Source organism: Cebus imitator, unplaced genomic scaffold (genome assembly GCF_001604975.1).
Source record: "Cebus imitator isolate Cc_AM_T3 unplaced genomic scaffold, Cebus_imitator-1.0 Scaffold117, whole genome shotgun sequence".
NCBI lineage: Eukaryota > Metazoa > Chordata > Mammalia > Primates > Cebidae > Cebus > Cebus imitator.
The window spans coordinates 750,135-774,296 of NW_016107432.1; the positions used below are offsets into that span (position 1 = coordinate 750,135).

The following is a 24,162-nucleotide window of genomic DNA, read 5'->3' on the forward strand; positions in this document are numbered from 1 at the left end:
AAATACATTGGCATTTTCACTTAACAGTGGCTCACAATTACAATGATCAGAAATAAACCTACTTACTATTATGCTATATAGGGCAGTTTTGCCAAGGGCCCACCTTTAAAGAGCTAGGTCAACTTCTAAGAAAACTGTATGAAAACATTAAGTTGTTAACAAAAACTTAATTTTAAAATCACTCGTTAAATTATTGTAATTTAGAAAAAAGAAAACCCATGTATTAATCACCCAAAAAACAACCTTTATTTTAATAAATAACAGTGGGCTTACCAAAGGGCAGGGATTTTAATGTGTCAAGTTTTATGCTTATTGGTAGTAAGTCTTAAAGAGGTGAAACGAACTATTCAATAAGACCCAAAAGGCCCTAAAAATAAAATAATACTTTAATAATAAAACTTAAAAAAGAAATTTCCAAAAGAAAATAGTTCACTCCTTGACCATGCTTATTTATTCAGAGTACCAGCGATTTCAGTAAGTGCTTCATTTTTCCTGCAAATCTGATGTTGCACAGGGAATGTACACATTTTCATACCATCACAATATCATCAATATCTCAGGCCAATAATATTGTGAATGCAACTGTTTTATAACAGACACAAAATAAAAAAACCAATGCTACTATTACAGCAAACAGAAACAAAAGTAAATATTGAAAGGATGTTGTCTTTTGTGTCTAGTACTGATTTTAGTTGGACTTTAAATGAAGGCAATCAACTCTCCTGGAATAACCTCTACCTCTGGCTGTGGATCCACAGTATAAATATGGTGAATAAAGCTAAACTGTAAGAGCTAACTATACACTGAATAATCAAAATAATTATAACAACTAATACTGCTCTTGAAGGCCAATCTAATGAAAAAAGTATCATTAGATATGGTGAGAAATACAGACAAATCTGTACAATCTAACATCTATAAACAGTAAAATCAAAACATCCAACTTCCTTATAGAAAGTGTTTTATCTATGTAATTATAAATGTTAAGAACTCTTGTATTTTATAAACACAAGATGGGCTCACTTTGATGATATCAATTTTAAGATTTATAAAAATGTTTAAAAAAATCTTTCCACAAAACTTTATACAGTTTAAAGCTATACACCAATCTATAAATCTCAGAAAATGAAAAACAAAACAAAACAAAAAATCTTTATAAGATCACATGTATAAAACAAGAAATGAAATGTGATTTTATTTAAGGCAATACTGGGCTACTTCACAAATCACCACCTCAAATATTTACACTGCTCCACACTACTAGTTTTCTATCACATTCACAAAGAATTTTTTTTTTAATACCAAATGTTTAAAATCTTCAATGTAGTAAATTCTTTATTCACATTTCCATTATATTTCATGGACTCATTAACTATATCCAATTAGAAGCAATGAAAAAAAAAAAAACTGTAGCTATAGGAAACTGCTAGAGAATCTGCTTTAATTTCACATGAATACCACCCCAAAATCATGGATGGCAAATTTACAAAGCAGAGCAAAGTGTTGATATAATGTGCCTATTTTGTGAAAAGTAATCTTGATATCATCTTGTAAATAAATGTTCCATGTAAAAATCAATGAACTATGGCAGAGTTTCTGGTTTTAGTTCAAAAAGTTCTTAATTTAAAACAATAAAAGAACAATTTTAAAAACTTCATCGCTTAGTTAAAAATTAAAATTCCAAATATAAATGTGTCATTTAATAGTTTAGACTTACAGACTGCTGGTGGCAGCACATGATTTACAATAATAAATATATACAAAAAAGGTATCTACAAATAAAGAGTACTGTTATACATGAGTAGTGACCTGGTGAAACATACCAATCACACAGATAATTCAGTTTAGTTCATGAAAAGGGCAATTGGGCAATAGAAATTTGAGGTTTAGCTCACTATTTACAATAACTGAAGTAATGATTCTGTTCCTCAAGTCCCATAGGGATAAAAAAAAGTTTTACATGACAAATGTCATGTTTTTCTTTTTTTTTTTTTTTTGGCCAGGTTAATTCATGTCAACAACAACAAAAAAATATAATGAAAGTTTCACAATTCTAGCATGCTTGATGGCTTCCTATTTAAAATAAAATGGTAAATGATGTATTTATAGTACATTAATTATCAGTACTGCCCTCTGCCTGTGGCTTTACCTATACTGACATCTTTCATAATAGACATATCTGGATCATTTGAATGTACTTCAAGTTTTTTCAGACTGACGGTAGGTTTCATTTCCTGAAGTTGCTTTAAGACAAGCTCAGTGCAATCTTTAAGATTCTTGTCTAAAACAATTTTTACATTATCACTGCACTGAAGCTGTGATGGATTGGCAAACTGTACAAAGGTTTCACTTTCTTTACAAGGACATACATGATTTCCACTAGTCACAGCAGTCTTATCAATGTTTTTTCTTGAATTTGAATGGGACCCTTTTTTATTTCCAGTATTTGGATGGTCTTTGTCAGTATTTTTCTTCTGCTTCACTGCAGACTCCTCAAGAAATTTCAGAAATGATACTTCAAATCCCATTGGCTTAAAAGAGCTCCAGTCAAAAGATGCAGGATGCTCCTCAGTGGTTTGAATGGCAACAGCAGTTTCTTCTTCTTTACACACGCTACTTAACTCAGCTGCTGATGCTGGTTCAGCCTGCTCAACTTTCCTTTTTTTATTCTGTGAGACATTTTTTTCTTTATTAACTCTCTTCAAATTACTTGCTTTTTGTCTTTCTGACTGGCAGGGGTTACTTTCCTGAAAATCATTACTTACATTTGAAGAGGTATTAACTTGGGTCTCTACACTTGTGCTATCTTCATTTATTAATTTTGTAATAAATAATTCTGTTAGTTCATCCATTTCATCTTTTTCATTTTTTTCAACTTCCTTTTGTGGAACTGTAGCTGTTCTTGAATTATCATTGCTCTCTGATACACACGTGTCAGAATCTTTCATATCATTCTTAGCACCTTCTTGCTCAGAAATTTCCTTTACTTGTGAGTTGCAACACCGTTTGAATACAATAAGAAGATTTCGATGTTGTGATGTAAATGCCTTAGATAATTTATGGCACTTATAATGTCTAATTATATTGCTTTCACTTGTAACAACTGAAGTACATCCCTTTATCATACATGGATACTGGGTTACAAATCTGCTTGTACACTCAGACAGGGCATCATTTCTAGCCTTTATAGAATATACATGCTTCCCACGTTTCAGAGAATAAGGCTTATTTTCTTCAATCTGCACAATCTTTGTATTCTTGTTTTCTAAATTATTTTTTTTCTTTCGTTTGGTCTTGGGTATTTTTATTCCTTCCTTTCCACATCTGCTATGTTTTGTCCCCCGATGTTTAGCCTTTGACTTTTCTTGGTTTGCCTTGCTTGACATATTTTCCTGGCCAGGAGTTAATCTTCTTGGACGAATCAAATGAGCTTTATGTTTGTCATTATGCTTGTTAAAAATGTGTCGGAGGAGATTCGACCGAGTTGCATATATACGGTCACAACCTTCACAATCACATTTGTATACACCATCTTCTTCTGTTTTACTTGCCCTTAGTCCAATTCCATGGTCTGCTTCTAGATGAACGACATAGTTCAAATATGTAGTAAATGAAGATTTACACTCCAACTGGTCACATGGAAATTTCCCAACATCCACAGAAGCAGTCATACTTTCAATTTCTTCAGGAGTCATTTCATGAAGTTTCATGTAGTGTTGTATTAGGCCAGTAATTGCTTGGAAAATTCGAGAACAGTCACTTACCTGACATCGAAATTCTTTCAAAGTTTGTTTAGTTTCAGTTTCTTCACTTTCTTTACCAGCTTCACTTTCCTCTTCGACCTCTGCTGAAAACGCAGGTAGATCTGATTTGTGTACAGCCTGGTAATGGAGAATCAAGTTTTGCTGTATCGTAAAGGCAGCAAAGCATCCCTGGTGAACACATCGATAAGGTCTATAAGGACTGTATCTTGTTGGAAACTCAAGGGACTGGGAAACTGGCTTCTTTCTTTTTTTCTCCTCCTTTTCTTTTTTATGCCTCCTAATTTTCCGTCCTTTGGTTTGTGTGTTTGTGGGAGCATTTGTATTATATTGTTCTGAAGTAACCGTAATCACTTGCAAAGAACTTTCTGTTTTGTCAGGACTTTTTTTTTCTACAAGTTGTTTCTCGGAGATCACTGCTACATTACTGTGGGTATTTTGGGTCTCTGCTCTCAATTCTAAAACAGGCTGAGATTCCCTTTTATTTTCCTCTGTCATAGCTAGCTGTTTTTTCACTTGTGTACTTCGTGGGGCCAACACATTTTCACTCTGAGATTTTCTTCCATAAGGCCTTTTTATTTTTAACTTTACCATTTCTTCAGTTGTAAAATGATGCACCAACTGACAGTGTGCCCGAAGGTTAGAATTTCTTGTAAATGTTTTTGTACATGTAGGTACTACACATTTAAAGGGAGCAAATTTCAATTGATTTTTCTTAATTTCAAGAATCATTTCTGGAGTGTATTGATGAATTTTACCATAGTGCTTAAATAGTGCATCCTTTGTCATAGCGCTGTAGTTACAGCCTTGATTTTGACACACAAAAGGTTTATTAACTTTCTCATTAAGCTGAATGTTTATCATTTCAGAAACTGGCTGAACAACTGTGACATTTGCAACTGATTTAACAGGCGTGGGACTCAGTGTCACTGATGTATTTATCAGTACACACTGGGATGCTGGAGTGGATAGATCATTTTCTAATTTTAATTTCTGTAAGCCTTCTAAAATTTCCTGTATTTGATCCTCCTTATGTGATACTTCAGACTGAGGAACATTACTTTTTGTTGGTATGACACTTACAAAGGAGGAAAACTGAGGAGAATCGGGTAATTTGTTGTTTTGCACAGTGTTTACTGAACGAAGCTGAATGTTATAATTTATTTGAGCATTTTGTGATGTTTCACCAGCACCCTGAGATCCAGTTTTTACCTCAAGTATTTGAGAATTCATAGCAGTTTTAATAATTTCAAGAGTCTTTTCAAAGTTTTGTATAACATTATCTTCAGAAATCTGCAAATCAGAATTTATTGAAGTTGTGCATGAATTCAAAGCCATCATTTGGGAATCACCATTTTCAGTTTTTAATGTTAAAGGGGCTAACACTGTATGGGACTCAAGACTGGTTTTGAAATTCTCTTTTACATCAGTCATAAATAACTGATTGTTAACATTATTTAATTTCTGTGTTAGATTTTCCACCAAACTCTGAGGTTCACAACTTGGAATGACATTTGAGTGAAGGTTAGTATTTGGGATCTCAATACTTTTTGCTATGAGTCCCATTGTTGTTAAGTCACTTGTTACCAAGTTTTGGGAAGCGTTAGGTGCAATTAGTGGAGGAGCAACTTTCTTTCTTCTCTTAGAAGCACTGTTTCCCTTTTTATTTAGATGACTGGATCTTGTGTTCTGAGGACCACTTATAACAGAAACACGAGAACTGTTACCAGTAAAATTTTGTGATGGCCCGCTAGCATTAGGGAATGAATTAGAACACAAACCATTTTCAACAGTCTTCAGTAGTAAGTCATTCGTTGGAAAAACAGGCAAACTGTTACATTCCTCAATGGAGGATGTTTTGGAGTTTGATGTCCTATCCTGGTTGGTCAGCAGGGTGTTTGGATGGCATACAGTCTGCAACAGGGGTGGCACAGTTGGATTTGGCATCACTGTTGCATTTACTTGTGGTGCTTCGGAGATACAACCTGTTGAAACATGGGAGAGCATTTCAGCACCCTCAAATGTACTGGGAATGCCAGCAGTTTCCAAAGCCTGTTTAATAATTTCACTACCTTCTTGACTAACACTGGTATTAAAGTTAGTCACAGCAGGTCGAGGAAATGTATTTGGTAAAAATGTTGGCGAGCGATTTTCAGCAGCAAGAAGCTGTAGAAATGATGGATCTTTAAAACATGCTTCTGGATTGAAGGTAGATTGTTGCGGCTGCTGCAAATTTACTGCATTTGTGGAGAGAATCATGCTGGCAAGAAGAGAAGGCTGTCCATTACTCTGTAGAAGTTCTTGAGCAATTTCAGCTCCATCCAGTGGTTTACAGTAAGATCGCTTGGATAAGTGCCCACCCAGTGATCTGGGATTAGTAAAAGCCCTGTAACACCTGCTACAGATAAATTTCCCATCTCTGATAATTGCAGGCCATTTAGCCCTTTTGTTGTGCTTGGGTTTTCTTTCCTTCCCATTTGGGCCCCGCCCACGGTCTTTTTTAACTTTTTCAGGTGCAGATTGTTGGGCATTGGTGCTACTAAAGTCATTTGCAACATTCACTTGTGAAGGAAAAACTGCATTTTCACCATTACCCCCCTTTAGAAAGGAGGAATTAGTGTTTCCTTCAATCTGTGAGGAATAATGATTTGCATTATTTTCCAGTTGGGAAAAAACAGAATTAGTCCCACTATCTGCTGGTGAAGGGAAGAGAGACATTGAACTACTTTCTGCAGGTAAAGGAAGGAAAGGATCTGAGCCACTGTCAATATTCAAAGGCAGAACTGTTTTGGTGAGATCTTCCATTTGTGCTGGCAAGGCAGTATTAGACAAATTTTCCATTTGGGAACATAACATACCACCTTGTTCATTTTTATCCTGAGAAGTTATATTTGGATTTATGACACTTTCCATTGAGGGCAACAATGGAGTTGACACACTTGCTAAATGAGTTGGAAAAATGGGAGGTGAGACATGCTGCAACTGGGCCGAACAAGTAGAATTCCCATTGGCTTTGGTCTGTGATGTAAAAAATGCATTATTTGAGCTGTTCACCTGTGGTGGCAAAAAATAAACAAACTTTCCATTATTTGGTGCATTTAAGTTGTTAGCTTTTTGACCTTTTTTATTTTTGCGCTGCATTTTAAATGCAGCATATTGGTCAGGGTGTGCTGTCTTCATGTGTTTCCCAATACTCTGTGAAGAATTATAGGTTCGAGTACATCCTTCAACCTGGCAGCTGAATTTCTGGACTGGCGCTTTTGGAGGCACTGATGGAGTTCCTAGTGAATTACTTAGGTTGGGCTGTGGTGGAACAAATGCAATACTTTCTAATGTCTTAAGAGGTAAATTATAAACACTGGATGATGTTTTAACATTATCTCCACATTCAAATTTGGAAGGTGGTAAACTGTTTTGAAATCCTGCCTGATTTTGCACAGAAAAGGTCATCAAGTTGTTCACTTGTCTTTCTAAGTTTTGTGGGGTAAGGTCACCTATTTTGAGGGTTTCTGAATTCACTAAAGAATTCTGAGTAATCTGGGCTTCATTATAGCAATCCTGTCCTTTTTTCTCTTGGAAACTTGGATGACACAAATCATTACAAGTATTTTCAACTTGTGTATGTAAGTCTGTAACTAGTGCTTCACCACTACCTTCCACAGTTGCGTTTTCTTGCTTTCCAAAGTTATCCTCAATCCCCTGATTGAGAGACACCTTAATGGACACAGCTACTTCACTGGATTGAAGCAGAGTAGTAGTAGCAGGGTTTTCCAAACCATTTGACAATGGTCCATTAGCTTGCCTGAGCTCAGAGGGAGAAATCGGGTCTTGTTTGGTCACAGCTGATTCTACTTTGCTTTTATCCCAAGTATCGCTTCTATCTGTCAGTAAGCTGTTCTCCATGTTATTTTCTGAAGGAAGCATAGATATTTCTTTCTCAGTATTCTCTGCTGTGTTCTGATTCACTTCAGAAGGCTGAATGGAATCTCCAGATGAATTAAGCTGGGGTTCAGGAGGCAGCACTTTTTCAGGAGGAGTACTGTGATCATCCAGATGCTTTTCCAGCTCACCCTGAGAACGATAAACTTTACCACAACCTGTGAACTTGCAAGTGTACGTATTATAATGTTGTGCTTCATGATCATATAGTAAATAAGCTTCTGAAAAAATTCTTCCACATTTAGGAAACATACATTTTGCTCTAAAGACTTGATGCTCCTTTCGGTGGGTTAAAAGCTCGGCATAACTATTAAAACCAGCCTTACATTTCATCTGTATACAGATATATGGTTTACTGCCACAGTGCATCTGTAAGTGATCATTGAGATGAGTAACACTTACAAAATGCCGTCTACAGTACTGGCAAATAACTTTTTTGCTCTGCATTTCAAGAAAGCGCTTGGCATCTTCATTATCTTTATGCCCCTTTACATGAGCAATTAAATTTTTAAAGTACTTAAAGCCCTTTTTACAAAAAGTTACAGGGCAATTAAATTCATTAACAGGTACTGGTTTCTGGACTGGAATCACTTCTGGCTCATAGGATTTATCTTTGTCATCATTCTCATCATCTGAACCATCATTGTCATTAAACACTATAAAATCTGTTGAATAGAGACTATTTTTTTTTATAGGTCGCTGCTCCTGTTTAGCCACAGTATTAGTCTTCTGATTTTCATTGGTAGTTGTGATCTTCGGAGGTCTTCCCAATCTTCTTAATGGTTTCATAGCTGCTAGTCTCTCTTTACTAGATTGTTTAACATGCAGTGTGACATGAGGGACAAAAGTTTCTTTAGAATTGAAGTTCTTTGCACATATGGGGCAACTATAAATTCCATCTTTGTAATGTTTCTGAGCATGTCGTACTATTCTGTGACCAAGGAATTCTTTGTCACACAACACACAATACTGCATGTAGGCTTGCCAATTTCTAAACCTAGCGGATATAAATCCCCTTTCTCTTAATTGTTTTATCTCTCTCTTCTTCTGCTTTTCATCACCAATGTCTTTAAGAAGGCCAGAATTAGCACCAACTCCACCACAAAGTCCATTCGTAGAAGTTTCTTTACTCTCTTCTTGGTAGTCTACTACTTTTTCATATACTTCACTGTCATTTAGTTCATCTATTGAAGACACAATGGATGCTTCTTCTCCCATTAATGCAAGACATTGTCGTTTCAAGGTTTTCCAATCCCAGAACTCTGGATCAAAGGGCCACTGAGTTTTCAATACAAGTAACAGCTCACAGCGTAGAGAATTTGGTATTGGAAGATTCTCTTCATCGTATTTCTGGTCTGGCTGATTATATAACATTTCCACAGCATAATACGCATCTACTGTAGGCTCAATAAGAAATTCACTCAGTTGACAAGCACGTTTAACTTCCAGATCATCAGGCAACAAACATGAAATGGTCTTGCAAATAGATATTTTCACTTCAGTATTTTCTGTAGACTCCAAGCGAAGAGCTTTTACACATAGTTCTATACAGGTAGCAAGTCCAGCCCCTTCAGTCTGTGAAAAAGCAAATAGGAAATGTTAATTTGATCTACACTGATTTGAGAATTTAGTTAAGATTGAGATCTGTTTTTCTCAAATCTTGTAACAGCAACTTATGAAAGGATTCCCCTTCTAAAGCACTGCAGCTCAGTCTTGTATGTGTGTAATGTAAAATGAACTGCATAGAATAGCAGAAAATGTGTTAAGTACTGAAAGCTAAGACCTGGGTATGAAATTATTTAACGGCTATGCAAATTTGTAAGTTATTTAACTTTTTTGACCTTTCATATCCCACTTATAGAGGTCAAAATAGCACTTAAACTTCACTAAATTGCTGTATTAAAGGAGATTAAGTATGTGTTATAGTTTGGTATAATGTCTGGCACATACTAAATGATCACTAAATGCCACCCTTATCCTAACTGTTACTACCTGTTTGTATACAATCTATCTGAAATAAAACCCTTCTAATCCAATTATAAAACTGAGAATATCCCCATATTTCCAAACTTATCAGTACTGAAAAAAAATTTTGCTTCTATAAAATAAGGAACTACTCCCTAATAGTGGAGATTCTAGTGCTATCATAAAACTGAGTATCAAATCACCTACCTCATGGCTGGACCAACTTAAGAATTAGGAGTAGGGATAGACATAGCCCAAAACACTTTTTCTTTTGAATTAGCATCTTGAACTATTACTATCAGATAGCAATAATGAAGGTAAGAGTCATTTGAAAGACACATGGAGTAATGAGACAAAAATGGGTTTGAAAGATCAGAAGGGAACAATGATACATGAGAGGTAGCCACAGGATATGGCCACATTCATTTGAATAAAATATGTATGATACAGGATCAAAAGGCAACAAAGAAAATAAGTAGAGAGAACCGATAGGGTCTGTTATTTTCATAAGTCAAAAAGAAAGTATTTTACTAAAACCGAGGTTTAAACTTGTAGAGCAAAAATATTTTAGTACTTTTTTTTTTTTTTTCCTCACATGTCCATTCTCCCTCCTTCTCATCCAACGCTGCTATTTTAGTACTTTTAATAAAAAGGAGAAGGAGGCTGGGATACTGAATTGGCCTTGATTTTAGAAAAAGCAAGAGCACAATGACCAAAAAGAAAATGAATAGAAAGAATAGATATGAAGTGTCCTATTTAAAAAATCATAGGCTAGGCTGGGTACAGTGGTTCATCCTTATAATCCAAGCACTTTGGGAGGCTGAGGGAGGTGGATTGTTTAGCTCAGGAGTTCAAGATGCGCCTGGGCAACATAGGGAGACCCCATCTCTACAAAAAGTATAAAAATTAGCCAGGCGTCATGGTATTCAGCTGTAGTCCCAGCTACTTGTGGGGCTGAGGAAGGAGATTAGCTTGAAGCTGGAAGGCTGAGGCTGCAGTGAGCAGAGTTGACACCACTGCAATCCAGCCTGGATGACAAAGTAAGACCCTGTCTCCAAAAAAAAAAAAAAAAAAAAAAAAAAGCTGGACATGGTGGCATGTGCCTGTAATCCTAGCTGCTCAGAAGGTTGAGGCAGGAGGATTGCTTGAAATTGGGAATTCGAGGCTGCAATAAGCTAGGACTGCACACTGCACTCCAACCTTGGCAACAGAGCAAGACCCTGTCTCTTAAAAAGAATAATAAAAAAATAAAAAGTGACAGGGAAGAAAGATGGAAAACTGGGAAGGAAGTGGGACCATACGGTGTCTCCAGATTTCATATAAACTTTTGTATTTTATACTATTCCGAGATAGATTTGTGCCTTAAAGCTTGTACAGTAAAACATTTGCATCTCTTACATGACTTAAGGGGCTGCTAATGGTGAACAATTAGGCCACTACTCTGTTATGATATGCAACATAGAAAAAAATCACGTGTGGTCTTTGAAGCTGCATACTACACACAGGAAGGCACAAAGAAGTCTGGGAAGAATTCAGGGCCAAGTCTACCATAAAGATGATTAAAAATAATACTGAAGGCACATAAAATAACATCAGAAGAACTGGTAAAAGTTCTTACTGGTGAAAGCTCTGAAAAGAGGTGTGATTATCCAAAAATTCAGGAAATGATGGAGAAATAAATGAATTTTAAAAAGGATTTAGAGAGGCTGGGCATGGTGGCTCACACCTGTAATCTCTGCACACTGGGAGGCCAAGTGGGGGGATTGTCTGAGGTCAGGAGTTCAAGATCAGCCTTGCCAACATGATGAAATCCCATCTCTACTAAAAATACAAAACCTTAGCTGGGCATGGTGGCAGGCACCTGTAAACCCAGCTACTCAGGAGGATAAGGCAAGAGAATCACTTGAATCAGGGAGGCAGAGGTTTGCAGTGAGCTGAGATCACGCCACTGCACTCCAGCATGGGTAATCAGAGCTAAACTCCGCCTCAAAGGAATTTCTGTTGGACCTTTTCTCCAGGAATGGCCAAATCTGATTAAAGAATTCTACTTACTGCTCACGAAACATATCTAAAATTATTTAAAAGGGGAATTCCACTGATATTCTATTCTAATCCAGTCTGCAATTGAATTCAGAGGTTCATTTCAATTCATTAAGGGTAAAAAGCTTCAATAAATCTGCTTTAAAAACATTTTCATGTTATAATTAAACCTGAAACCTTACATAATGCCAACAAAAGAAATTATATTTTACAATTTTTATTCTTCTGACCTTTCATTTGTACGTGTACTTGAAAATAAGTGAAAAGGCAAGATTCAAATCGTAAACTGGCTATACAGAATGTTTTACTTTTTTTTCTTTTAAATTTTCTTTAGGCAAGGGCTCAGTGTGAAGAAGGTAAATTTTAAAAGTTGAATTTGAATTCACAACAATTTTCTATAAAGACAATGTAACTGATTGGCCCATAAAAATCTACTTAATTCATAACACTTAATCATAAATACTGATAGCACAAGCTTAAATTTATAAGTCACGGGAGTAGAAAGCTGAGTGACATGAATTCAGAGGAAGAACAGAAACTCAACCCCTTTCCAAGCACTAGAACAGCAACAGGCACGTTTTGGAAAAAGGAAAGGTCTGTCTTTTGTACCCTCTTCCCATTCCCTTTTCTGTTTCTTTCCTCTGGCTGCCTAGTATCCTTGACCTAAACACACCCAAGGCTTCCATGTTGCTTTTAGCTCTCCATGTAACATCCCATTCAGCCCTTCTCTACCCACTCATAGCATCATGCCTTACCCACTTTTAAAATTCCTTAAATAATTACAATGTATTTCAGAATAAAATATAAACTCAGTGTGGAATACAAAAGCCCTTCACAATTTGATCACTGCCTCATCTGTTCTAGTTTCCTTTATCTTTCCCTCCACTCAAACAAAAAACTGAGCTACCTGTAGTTCCCCAAATATTCCATTCTCTCATTTGTCTTGAAACTACTTTACGTGCCTTTTCTGTGACTAAAACACTTTCTCTTCCCTCTTTAGTCATTACTAATTGAGTAACAAAAATAGACAAGTGGGTTTTTATGGCTCACTTCTTTTATTCATTCAGCACCTACTTCTTACCAGGCACTTCGCTAAGGAACATACTCTTACCAGTCTCAAGATTCCACTCTAACAGAAAGATCCACGTAATATTGCTATTGGCTGTGAGTTTCCATCAATGACTACAAAATCTTTAAGGACAGGGATATATTTTTCAACAAAGAGTGTAGGGAAGAGTATACTTTATGAATAAAAAGATGCCAAGCTATCTGCTCCAATTCCTTTGCAGATCTCAATCAGTATTTAAGACATTAATTATAGTTGTTCTTCAGAATCTGGGGGCACTGGTTCCAGGATTCCTGTGGATACCAAAATCTACAATGCTTAGGTCCCTTATATAAAAGGGCATAGTATTTGCATACAAACTATGAACATCCTCTCACATAATTTAAATAATCTCTGTATTACTTAAAATACCTAATACAATGCCTACATATTGCTTCATTTGCATAGATTCAACACAGTACACTAGTGGCAAATTAAAGTTTCGCTTTTCGGAACTCTACAGAATTTTTTTTCCCTTTTCTTTTTTGAGACAGGGTCTCACTTTGTCACCCAGGCTGGAGTGCAGTGGAGTGAACCTGGCTCAAGAGGTGTGATCTTGGCTCACTGCAATTTCCACCTCCCAGGCTCAAGTGATCCTACCATCTCAGCCTCCTGAGTAGCTGGGATCATAGGCACACACCACTAAGCCTGGCTAATTTTTATTTTTTTTCGGGTAGAGATCAGGTTTCACCATGTTACCAAAGCAGGTCTCAAAGTCCTGGGTTTAAGCCTTCCACAGTGCTGGGATTACAGGTGAGCCACCACTTCTGGCTTCTGAATATTTTCATTTGTAGGTGGTTGAATCCACTGATGTGGAACCCATGAATATTTGAAGGAGGGCTGCATTTTAAATTAACATATGAGTAGCTGGAATCTTCGACTTCTGGAGTTTTTTTTTTTTTTTTTTTAAAGGGTTACCAGTTGGCCGGGTGCAGAGACTCATGCCTGTAATCCTAGCACTTTGGGGGGCCGGGGAGGGCAGATCACCTGAGGTCAGGAGTTAGAGACCAGCCTGGACAACATGGTGAAACCCAGTCTCTACTAAAAATACAAAAATTAGCTGGGCATGGTGGTGTGTGCCTGTAATCCCAGCTACTAAAAGAGGCTGAGTCAGGAGAATCACTTGAACCTGGGAGGCGGAGGTTGCAGTGAGCCGAGATCATGCCACTGCATTCCAGCCTGGGCGACAGAGGGAGACAAACGGTTACTAGTTAATACAAATCACTACCTTGAGGTTAACTGCTATATGGAAAATGAAGAGAGTTATTACAGTAGAATCTTATCACTACAGCTTAACTTTAAGGTCTCTTCAGTCCTAAAATAAAAATAGTAACAATCTATGATCTAGTTTTAAGATAAAACCTCTGCTTGATCAGGTTTCAGAAAGTAAAAAAACAAAAGGGAAAAAATTTTGTGCAACAAGAAACAAGGTTTCTGGGGCAAAGAACAATTACTATGGTGCATACTATCCCTGTCAAGGCTGCAAAGGATACATGTGATGGCTCATGCCTGTAATCCCACCACTTTGGGAGGTCAAGGTAGGGTTGATTGCTTGAGCCCAGGAATTTGAGACAAATCTGGGCAATATCGTAAGACCCCATCTCTACAAAAAATAAGAAAATTAGCCAAGTGTGATAGTGCACACCTATAGTCCCAGCTACTTAGGAGGCTGAGGTGGGAGCACTGCTTAAGCCTGAGAAGTTCAGGCTGCAGTGAGCTGTGATTGCAGCACTGCACTTTAGTCTGGATGACAGAGCAGACTCTGTCTCAAAAACTGACCAACCAACAAAAGCAACAATAACACAAAAGGCTGCTGCTGCCATGGCCAACTTCCCAAGCTATTCATACTTTTAACTGCTTTTTTATGTACTCTAATTCTGAACCCAAACTCTCTGGAATAGTGTTACTCAACAGAACTATTAGTGATAACAGGAATGTTCTGTATCTGTGCTGTCCAATAGGATAGCCACTAGCAACATGGAGCTACTGAGCAACTAAAATGTGACTGCCATAATGGACAGTCAGCTCTTGTCCAAGATTTTTCATCCCATCCTCTGGCCCTCCATGGTCTCTTTATGAGTAGGGAGTAAGACTGAAGAAGGATGGTCACCTAACCTCCTCAATTCATCTGATTTAATAATGAAATCTAGAGTGATTAAGGTCAACTGCAAGTCAAGATTTATACCCAGTTTGGCTTCTAGTTCCAAGTTCTTTCTACTCTACTTTGTCATGCTGCTCTTTTAGTTGGCACAAACTGCAATTTAAAACTGCATAGTAATTTCATAAGACATTTATTATTGTCCCCTTTTAGCTTTTGCTTGTTTTGGAAACACAGTCTTGCTATGTTGCCCAGTCTGGTCTTAAAATGCAGGGCTCAAGTGATCCTCCAGTCTCAGCTCCCCAACCAGCTGGGACTACACACATGCACTCCCATACCCAGCTACTTTATTTTTTAACTGCTACTTTGTTTTTTAACTTTATTTTCACAATATATAAATGAAAAATCAGGACAAGTTAACCAGGTTGACAGAGGAAAAACTGGAAAGCAGAAGGATTCATTCATATTCTTTACTCCTGAAAACGAAGAGATTTTTAGGAGAGAAAAATGAAGATACATCTAAGACTTATTGACCAACAGATTTTAAAAGGTACTACTTATAAAGGGGGATAAGGGAGTATCTTTTGGTCCTTCCTTTAAAAACAATTATACATTAATTAAAAAATATTTGTTATGCTGCATCTCAGTTTCTACATTTTACACAATGGTAGCACCTTTGAAAGGTTTTCTGTGTACATTTAAATGGAAACCAACTGCATTTCTACAAAGGTGACTATAAGAAAATCAGTAACTTTATAAAACTTGGATTCTGATTTATTAATACTTACTAGTAATACATAAGGGGAAGCACATATGCAACCTGTGCTCATCAATTCCCTCTTCAGTTGTGTCTAATTTGTATAATCCAACTGTTAAAATTTTCATTTCAGCAACTATGTATGTTTATTTCCAAACATTCTTTTGACTCTTTTCACAATCTGCTTGGTTATTTTGATACTGTTTTTCTCATACTTTTAATTCCTTAAGTGTTTAAAGATATATATTTTACAGATTTCTCCATAATTATATTATTTAAAGTATTAGGCAAGTAATTCTATTATTCCTTTGCTGAAAATCACTCAGGTCAGGTAGTTTCACATCTTGATAAATCCTGATGGTGAACTCATGTTAAGCAGGGCTTTATGAGACTACTGTGTTGACAATATGTCCCTTCCAAAGCAGTTCTGCATTTGCTTTTGCAGGAATCCTAGGCATTATCAGCCCAGGACTCCATCCTCACCTTCTTAAACATTAACTTACTTGACATGGGGATTTCTGGACTACCCAGCTAGGGTAAATGTGGCTCCCAAATCTGTATGAGGGTAGACATGTAGTTGTAACTTCTTAAAGATTTTCCTCCTCTGACCCAAAGTCCAGCTGGACATACCTAAAATTCCCTACCATACATATTTGGTAGACAGTTATTTTTCTAGTCTACCTTTTCAATAAAATTACAGTACTTCACAGGTCCCAGCTTCATGGAGAGAGAGAGAGTGTGAACGCGCGAAAGCAAGAAGCAGCAAAAGAGAGAGTGTATGTGTGTTTTGCGGGGGTGGGGTGGTTAAGGGGGTGGTTGTTTCAGATCTATCTACCCAAGTAGACAAGCAGAGCTGTCCCAAGGTATATATATGTTTTAAAAGACCAAGTCTCACTCTGTATCCCAGGCTGGAGTGCAGTGGCATGATCTTGGCTCACAGCAATCTCAGCCTCCCAGGCTCAAGCGATTCTTGTGTCTCAGTTTCCCAGGTAGCTGAGACTACAGGCACCTATCACCATGCCCAGCAAATTTTCGGATTTTTAGTAGAGTGGGGTTTTGCCATGTTGGTCACGTTGGTCTCGAACTTCTGCGCTTAAGTGATCCATTCGCCTCGGCCTCCCAAAGGTCTGGGATTACAAGCGTGATCCACCACGCCAGGACTGCTTTGTTTTTGAGACAGGGTCTTGCTCTGTCACCCAGACTAGAATGCAGTGATGCAATCTTGGCTCACTGCAACCGCAACCTCCACCTCTTGGCTCAAGCCATCCCCCACCTCAGCAGGGACTATAGGCAGGCACTACCAAGTCCGGCTAATTTTTGTATTACTTTTGTAGAGAAGGGGTTTCTCCATATTGGCCAGGCTGATCTCAAACTTCTGATCTCAAGTGATCTGCCCACCTTGGCCTCTCAAAGTACTGGGAATACAGGTGTGAGCTACTACGTCTGGCTGGCCTGGCCCGGCCCAAGATCTTACTCCCAGGTAGGGTAGGGATTGCTTAGTTACAATCCCTACCAAGTAGCAGTAACTAAGCAATCCCAACCAGGCCAGCTGAGGCTCAGCATCAGTTCAAGCTTTCTGCTGTTTTTAAGTTTTTCCTTTTGTTGAGCCCAACTATTTCTGTAACGTCAGCTGCTATACACTAAAAAAAAAAAGTTTGTTCTATTTTATTAAGTTTTTATGGCTGTTTGTAGAATTTTAGATAATATAATTGTCCCTTCTGCTAGCGAAGAAACCTATCGCTATATTCTTCTTCATACTTTTAAAATTTCTATAGCCAGATTATCAAAGTAGTATAAACCCTAGCACCAAAACCGAAGAATGATATAATTTACATATTATATATATTACTTTTCTTCTGGCTAAGTAACAGCAAGACCCTGGATCTCAACTGCATTTTTCAGTTTTTCTGTGTCAAATTGTCTTAAAGGACTAACAAGAAAATGTTCAAAGGACATAATGAAAAGTTTTAAAAATCACAAGGGTGCCAAAAGAATAAAAATTATAGTCTTTTATTAAAGATAATGTAGACATTTTAACCTTAAAAATACTTTGATTGTTCTTACCTCTGAATTAATAACTTTAATCAGGAAGAAAATGTGATATACTGTTTTCGTTAACAAAGAAAGTTGACGACACCTCTCAAGGTACACTTGTATAGATGGTTCTACTCTTTGTTGTAATTTACTCCAAAAGAGAGTAAGTTCCCTTTAAAAAAAAAAAGTCATAATAAGAAAAGTTGGAGCAGTAATGTAATAATAATGGACCATATCAGTCCAGTCATTACATCTGAAATTAAAACTGGTTTTATATTCCAATCTTATGTGCGCACTTAAGATTAAATGCAAGAAAACAAATTCCAGGCCAGGCGCGGTGGCTCAAGCCTGTAATCCCAGCACTTTGGGAGGCCGAGGCGGGTGGATCACGAGGTCAAGAGATCGAGACCATCCTGGTCAACATGATGAAACCCCGTCTCTACTAAAAATACAAAAAATTAGCTGGGTATGGTGGCACGTGCCTGTAATCCCAGCTACTCAGGAGGCTGAGGCAGGAGAATTGCCTGAACCCAGGAGACGGAGGTTGCAGTGAGCCGAGATCGCGCCATTGCACTTCAGCCTGGGTAACAAGAGCGAAACTCCGTCTCAAAAAACAAAAAACAAAACAAAACAAAACAAAAAAACAGATTCCAATTTTCTAAATACCAAATAAAACCAGGATATGATTTATCATTTTATTAATATTTTTCAGTCCCAGACAGAGAAGCACCACCTTTTACTAGGAAAGCATCTAACACTTTTTATTTTTTCTGAGACAGAGTCTCACTCTGTCGCCCAGGCTGGAGTGCAGAGGTGTGATCTTGGCTCACTGCAACCTCTGCCTCCAGAGTTCAAGCGATTCTCATGCCTCAGCCTCCCGAGTAGCTGGGATTACAGGTGCGCAATACCATGCCTGGCTAATTTTTGTATTTTTAGTAAAGATGGCGTTTCACCATGTTAGCCAGGCTGGTCTCAAATTCCTGACCTCAGGTGATCTGCCCACCTTGGCCTCCCAAAGTGCTGGGATTACAGGAGTGAGCCAAAGCACCTGGCCGGCATCTAACATTTAAACAAGTTATACAAATGATAGCTTTGAGCCACATGTGAACTTTATGTAGTAAGAAAGCTCAAGATGTGTGTGTATGTACATACATATATATAAAGCATATCAATGATATAATGATTTTTAAAAAGCATTTCTTTTATCTTCTAACAAATTTAAATTAGATGAATGTAAGAACCAATGATGACCAAAAAAACCCAGAAGAAACTGATCTGTGCCACAGTAATGAAACAATGAAATCAACTCTGAAAAAAAATTTCAAAATGTAGTAACAATGAATATTTCATAAAAAGTAATCCTACTGAAGTTGATTAATTTCCCTTTTACTTACCATCCTATTTCTCTTGTGTTCCATGAATAACTTCCACAAAAATCCTCCTTGCTTCAAATTTTTTCACCAAGTATTCTTCATACAGTCCTTTCCTATTAGTATTTCTTCAGTTTCCACTCCTAGCAATTATGTCCTTTTCATTACCTACTTGAATAACTTGCTCATTTACTGGATTTTAACTTCTATATTGAGGACTTTAAAATCTGTTTCTTCAGTCTTGACCACATTCACCTCTCTAGTTCTTTACATAAGACTTCTCCACTTTGAAGCTTAACGCATGAAAAAAGATGATTGCTGTTCTTCCCAGTTCACCATCTTTCTAATTTAAGGCATCATTATTCTTGACTCTATCAGCCTCTGCTTTGTACCATCCCGAATAACTGCTTTCTTCCACATTTGTTTCACTTGATCCCATGTCAATAAAGTAGGTAGCCTTTATAACTTTCCAGCTGAACTATTTACTGGCTTTCCAGTTGATTTTCTGTCTCAACTCTGTACTGCTACTTCCTTGCCTAACTCTGCCCTCACTATTGAGTCATGAATCAACTCACAGCTGCTTATCTTAAACAGAGTTTCTTGAACATAAACATCTATGTTGCCCTTCTATTCAAGAGTTTATGAAACTCAGATTTTGATGACTTTGTAAAAACCAATGTAACACATTAATTTCTTAGTCAACACTGATTTTCATGCGATTATAACTAGAAAACCTATTCTATACTTGTCCTCGATAAAAACCTTATTCATTCTCCCTTCAGAATCTTTCTGCCTTTCACATCAATTCTCTCTGTACTGCATATATACTGTTTTTCCTTCATAACAAAGCTCAATGCTCAGAAATCCTTTATAAGCTTCAATCTTTTTTGAACACACAACCATTGATTTATCTTGCCTGTTCTATTATTCATTTGTATGCTGTCATTTGGTAAATATTTTTAAATGTTGGCATTCTATAATAACCAAATTTTCTTATGTGTTCCCATAATATCAATACAATGCTGAAGACTAACAGTGCTGTTCACTGACCAGATAAATTGTCAGTGTTAGCTAAAGCTAATTTAAGACAGCTGATCTTAAGTGTTTTCATTAACTGAAACCAACATTTTTGTTTCCTGTAGCCTCCCAAAGGATTACATATAACATGCTCTGCCCACTTGAAAATGTACCATACAAAAAAATGTGGGTTGCTTACATAAATAAAAAAAATATTATGGCGGCATTCGACAAAACAAATCTTTCTTTCACTTTCTAACACTTAAAAATTTACTGACCAAAGGCAATTACTGCTATTCATGCTAAGGAACTGTGTGGCCTTTAATACAAAAAGTTTTTAAAGTTGTAACAACTGCTTGATAATCAGTTTGCACACAACATGTAATATCTGAATATAAGCCTTTTGTCTTAAAAAGACATTAAAATATATTCCTAAGCTATATAAATTCTCGCAGCCTGTTTTGTATTCTTATTTAACAAATATTTCTTTAAAAAAGAAAATCAACTCACCAAGCGCAGTACATATCTCCTTGTTGGAGCTGACGTGACAAAAATGCAGTACATAAGACAAGAGCACTTTTTTCATCACCCTCAGATTCTAAGTTACAGATCATTTCCAGTGCATCTTTGCAATCAACTTCTGAAATCTAAAGAAAAAGCCAATAGAAATATGCTACAAAATGGTTTTATATTAGGATATATAGCAATATACCTTTAGTTTTTTCATTAGATATTTACAGATCATTTTCGTGAATAAAATATCATTAATTCATACACTATCAAATCAGTCATCATTGGTCACTATTGGGACACAGACTGGATGCAGTTTAAAAAAAAAAACACCTTTCTTTATAGCCAGTAGAAATTTAAATAGTAATTCTGAGAATATTAAGAAACACCAGATAACCAACTATTTAAGAATTTACAAGCATTTATATGTAGCTAACTGAAGATAACTACAAGCACTCTCCCATTAAATAAGATCTGATAATAATAATTAAAAAACTAGTACTTTTATTTTCCCCCTTTTATCCACTGATTTAAATAAGTATTAGAATCAACAGAGAGACAGAGAGAGGTACAATGGATATAGACTAATAAACTATCTATTCATGAGGGAAAAAATACAAAGCATTTTATGTAACTGTACCACTTTTAAAGTAAGCTCACCTCAATTTTCTATAAATCTCCACTATTTTTCTTTTCATATAAATTTACTCCATCTCAAAGCTTGCCAACAGTCATGCATGTGTACGTATAACCTAGACGAAGGCAACTTGCTTCATTTAATGATGCACTTACATCTATAATTTATTCTTTTTTTAAAAAATTAAAGTTTTATTACCTCATTATAATGATGTACTATATAAAACGAACACACTTTACCTGTGATTGCTATAAGCATCTGCTATAAGACAAGAGATGTGACAAACAGCATAAAATCACAAATTACCAGTGTTCCACAGAATAGAAAGATTAATTCCAACATGGTACAACTGACAGACGGCAAAAGGAACTGAAGACAAAACACAGGCCATTAGCGCTCATGAACCACAGAGGGGACTATGCCTCTCCTAGTTGATTTTCTCTTTCATAAAATATTGTGTAAACAAAAGTGTGCATATATGTAAAATGTAATGTGTTTAGGATTCAACATATATGTAAATGGGGAATGGGGGTACTCTTGAGGTCAAACTTTAATAATGAGGATAAATGCGGAGGGGCAATAGATTCACAGGTTCTATTCTACATATTAAATTGGGCCTTCTTAGAAAACATTAAGATAAGGAAAAAAATAATCATGTGTTCAACATAAATGATTTCCTAAAGGAATTATGAAGTTAGTGGAAGAGTTAAAACTGAAACCTAGTCATGCACTACCTGGTATAGTATTTTTTCCACTGCTCCTCTGTTTGCCTCTTTTTAAAAAAAATCTTTATAAGCAACTTCATTTAAGCAAATAAAAAAAGGACTTAAGGATATATATTCATAAAGATTTAAAAATATCTACAATATAGTAAACACATTTCAGACATTTTATATATATTATTATTTAATCATAACTTTCCCACTAGGTTATGGTATTATCACTAACATTTTATATACAGATGCTCTGTGACTTATGATGGGGCTACATCCCAATAAACCCATCCTAAGTTGAAAACAATGTAAGTTGAAAGTGTATTTTGACTTAAGATATTTTCAATTCAGAGTTAAGTTTATCCAGAAGTAACCCCATCATATGTCCAGAAACCTACTGAGTGTATATCACTTTCACACCATTATAGAGCTGAAAAATAGTAAGTTGAATCATCATAAACTGGGGGACCATCTGTATGATGAATGTGCTAGTTAAGTGGTCGAGCCACAAATCAAATCATGTCTGGCTGACATCAAGGATCCAAGCTCTGGCTGGGTGCAGTGGCTCACGCCTGTAACCCCAACACTTTGGGAGGCCAAGGCAGGTGATCATCTGAGGTCAGGAGTTTGAGACTAGCCTGGCCAATATGGCGAAACTCCATCTCTACTAAAAAATACAAAAACTAGCTGGAAATGGTGGTGTGTGCCTGTAGTCCCAGGTACTCGGGAAGCTGAGGTGGGGATACTGGTTAAACATAAGAGGTGAAGGTGGCAGGAGTGAGCCAAGATTGCACCACTGCACTCCAGCCTGGGTGATAGAACAAGACTTGGTCTTGAAAAAAAAAAAAAAAAATCCAAACTCTTTCCACTTCATCACAACATATTTTAATCAAAGTTGTATTAATTTTAAACAATTACCCTGTCCAACTCATGCAGACAAACTGCATTGTTTGCAAACAGCTTGCCTGGTAGATGCTACTACCTCTTTTAAAGAAAGAAGTCCTAAGAGATTAAGTTTCTTGTTCAAAGTTATGCACTTAGTGGCAAAGTCAAGATGTCGACCTAAGTTTAGCTTCATAGTCTGTGCTCTTTCCAGAATTCCATGTGCACAAGCATACTAAGGCCAGATATTCATGTTGCCAAATAGGATTTTTTATTTATTCAGGTTTAATAAAAATCCTTATTTCATCTTGAAAGTCTGATTTATTTTGAATCTTACCATTTTTGTTGTTCTTCTAAAACCTAAGCCATTCTTAGGCCAGGTGTGGTGGCTCACATCTGAAATCCTAGAACCAAGGGGGGCAACGGGGGTGGATCACCTGAAGTCAGGAGTTCAAGACCAGCCTGACCAACATAGTTAAATCCCATCTCTACTAAAAACACATAAACTAGCCAGGTGTGGTGGCAGGCGCCTGTAATCCCAGCTACCTGGGAGGCTGAGGCAGGAGAATTGCTTGAACCTGGGAGGCGGAGGTTGTAGCAAGCTGAGATTGTGCCACTGCACTCCAGCCTGGGCAACAAGAGCAAAACTCTGTCTCAAGAAAATCAATCAAACCTAAGCCACTCTTGCTGATTGCTCTTATGGTACCAAATTTATATATTATGTATAAGGAAAGAAATTTATTTGCCCAATGTTATTACTGTGATTAGCTTACTTTTTTTTTTTTTTTTTGACAGAGACTTGCTCTGTCACCTAGGCCGGATGGAGTACAATGGTGAGAGATCTTGGCTCAATGCAACCTCTGCACTGAGTGTGAGCCACCGCACCTGGCCAGCCTACTCCTAATATTTAAAAATATAAATGCATGACTGCCTATGTGTATTTTTTCATATACACACAAAATACCAATGGAAACATCTGCTATATTCAGTAATACAGAAAACTTCATTTTTCATAGGCATACTAATGAAACCATTTTTATGGTGTACTTGGGATCCTTCATTTCTCTCATTTGCCACTAGATGGCTGTCTTGAAAAAATATGACATTCAATGGAACATAGGAATCAGTCATATATAAACTAGTAAATTACTGAATTAAAGTTATGAAAAGTGAGACACGGCCACCAATGAACAAGAATTATTAAAAAATCCAAAGCAGCAAAATTCAGAGATTACCAATATATTACCTACATAGGGACTATATTCTCTATTTCTTCAACAAATGAGCAAAAATTTAAATATCAGAAGATTTACAACTCTTTTTTTTTTTTTTTT

At 36.7% G+C, this 24,162-nt stretch overlaps 1 protein-coding gene across 1 annotated transcript in view; it reads right to left on the reverse strand.

Annotated features, from left to right (window-relative positions):
- Nucleotides 1–223: 223 nt before the first annotated feature.
- ZNF292 (zinc finger protein 292) overlaps nucleotides 224–24,162 on the reverse strand; it is a 109,844-nt gene continuing 85,905 nt past the window's right edge. The window contains exons 7-9 of the mRNA XM_017538918.2: nucleotides 20,597–20,733; nucleotides 17,730–17,871; nucleotides 224–9,275 (exon numbers count right to left, since the gene is read on the reverse strand). Coding sequence (XP_017394407.1) covers nucleotides 2,121–9,275; nucleotides 17,730–17,871; nucleotides 20,597–20,733 — 7,434 coding nt within the window. The 3' untranslated portion in view covers nucleotides 224–2,120. The remainder of the gene's footprint in view (nucleotides 9,276–17,729; nucleotides 17,872–20,596; nucleotides 20,734–24,162) is intronic.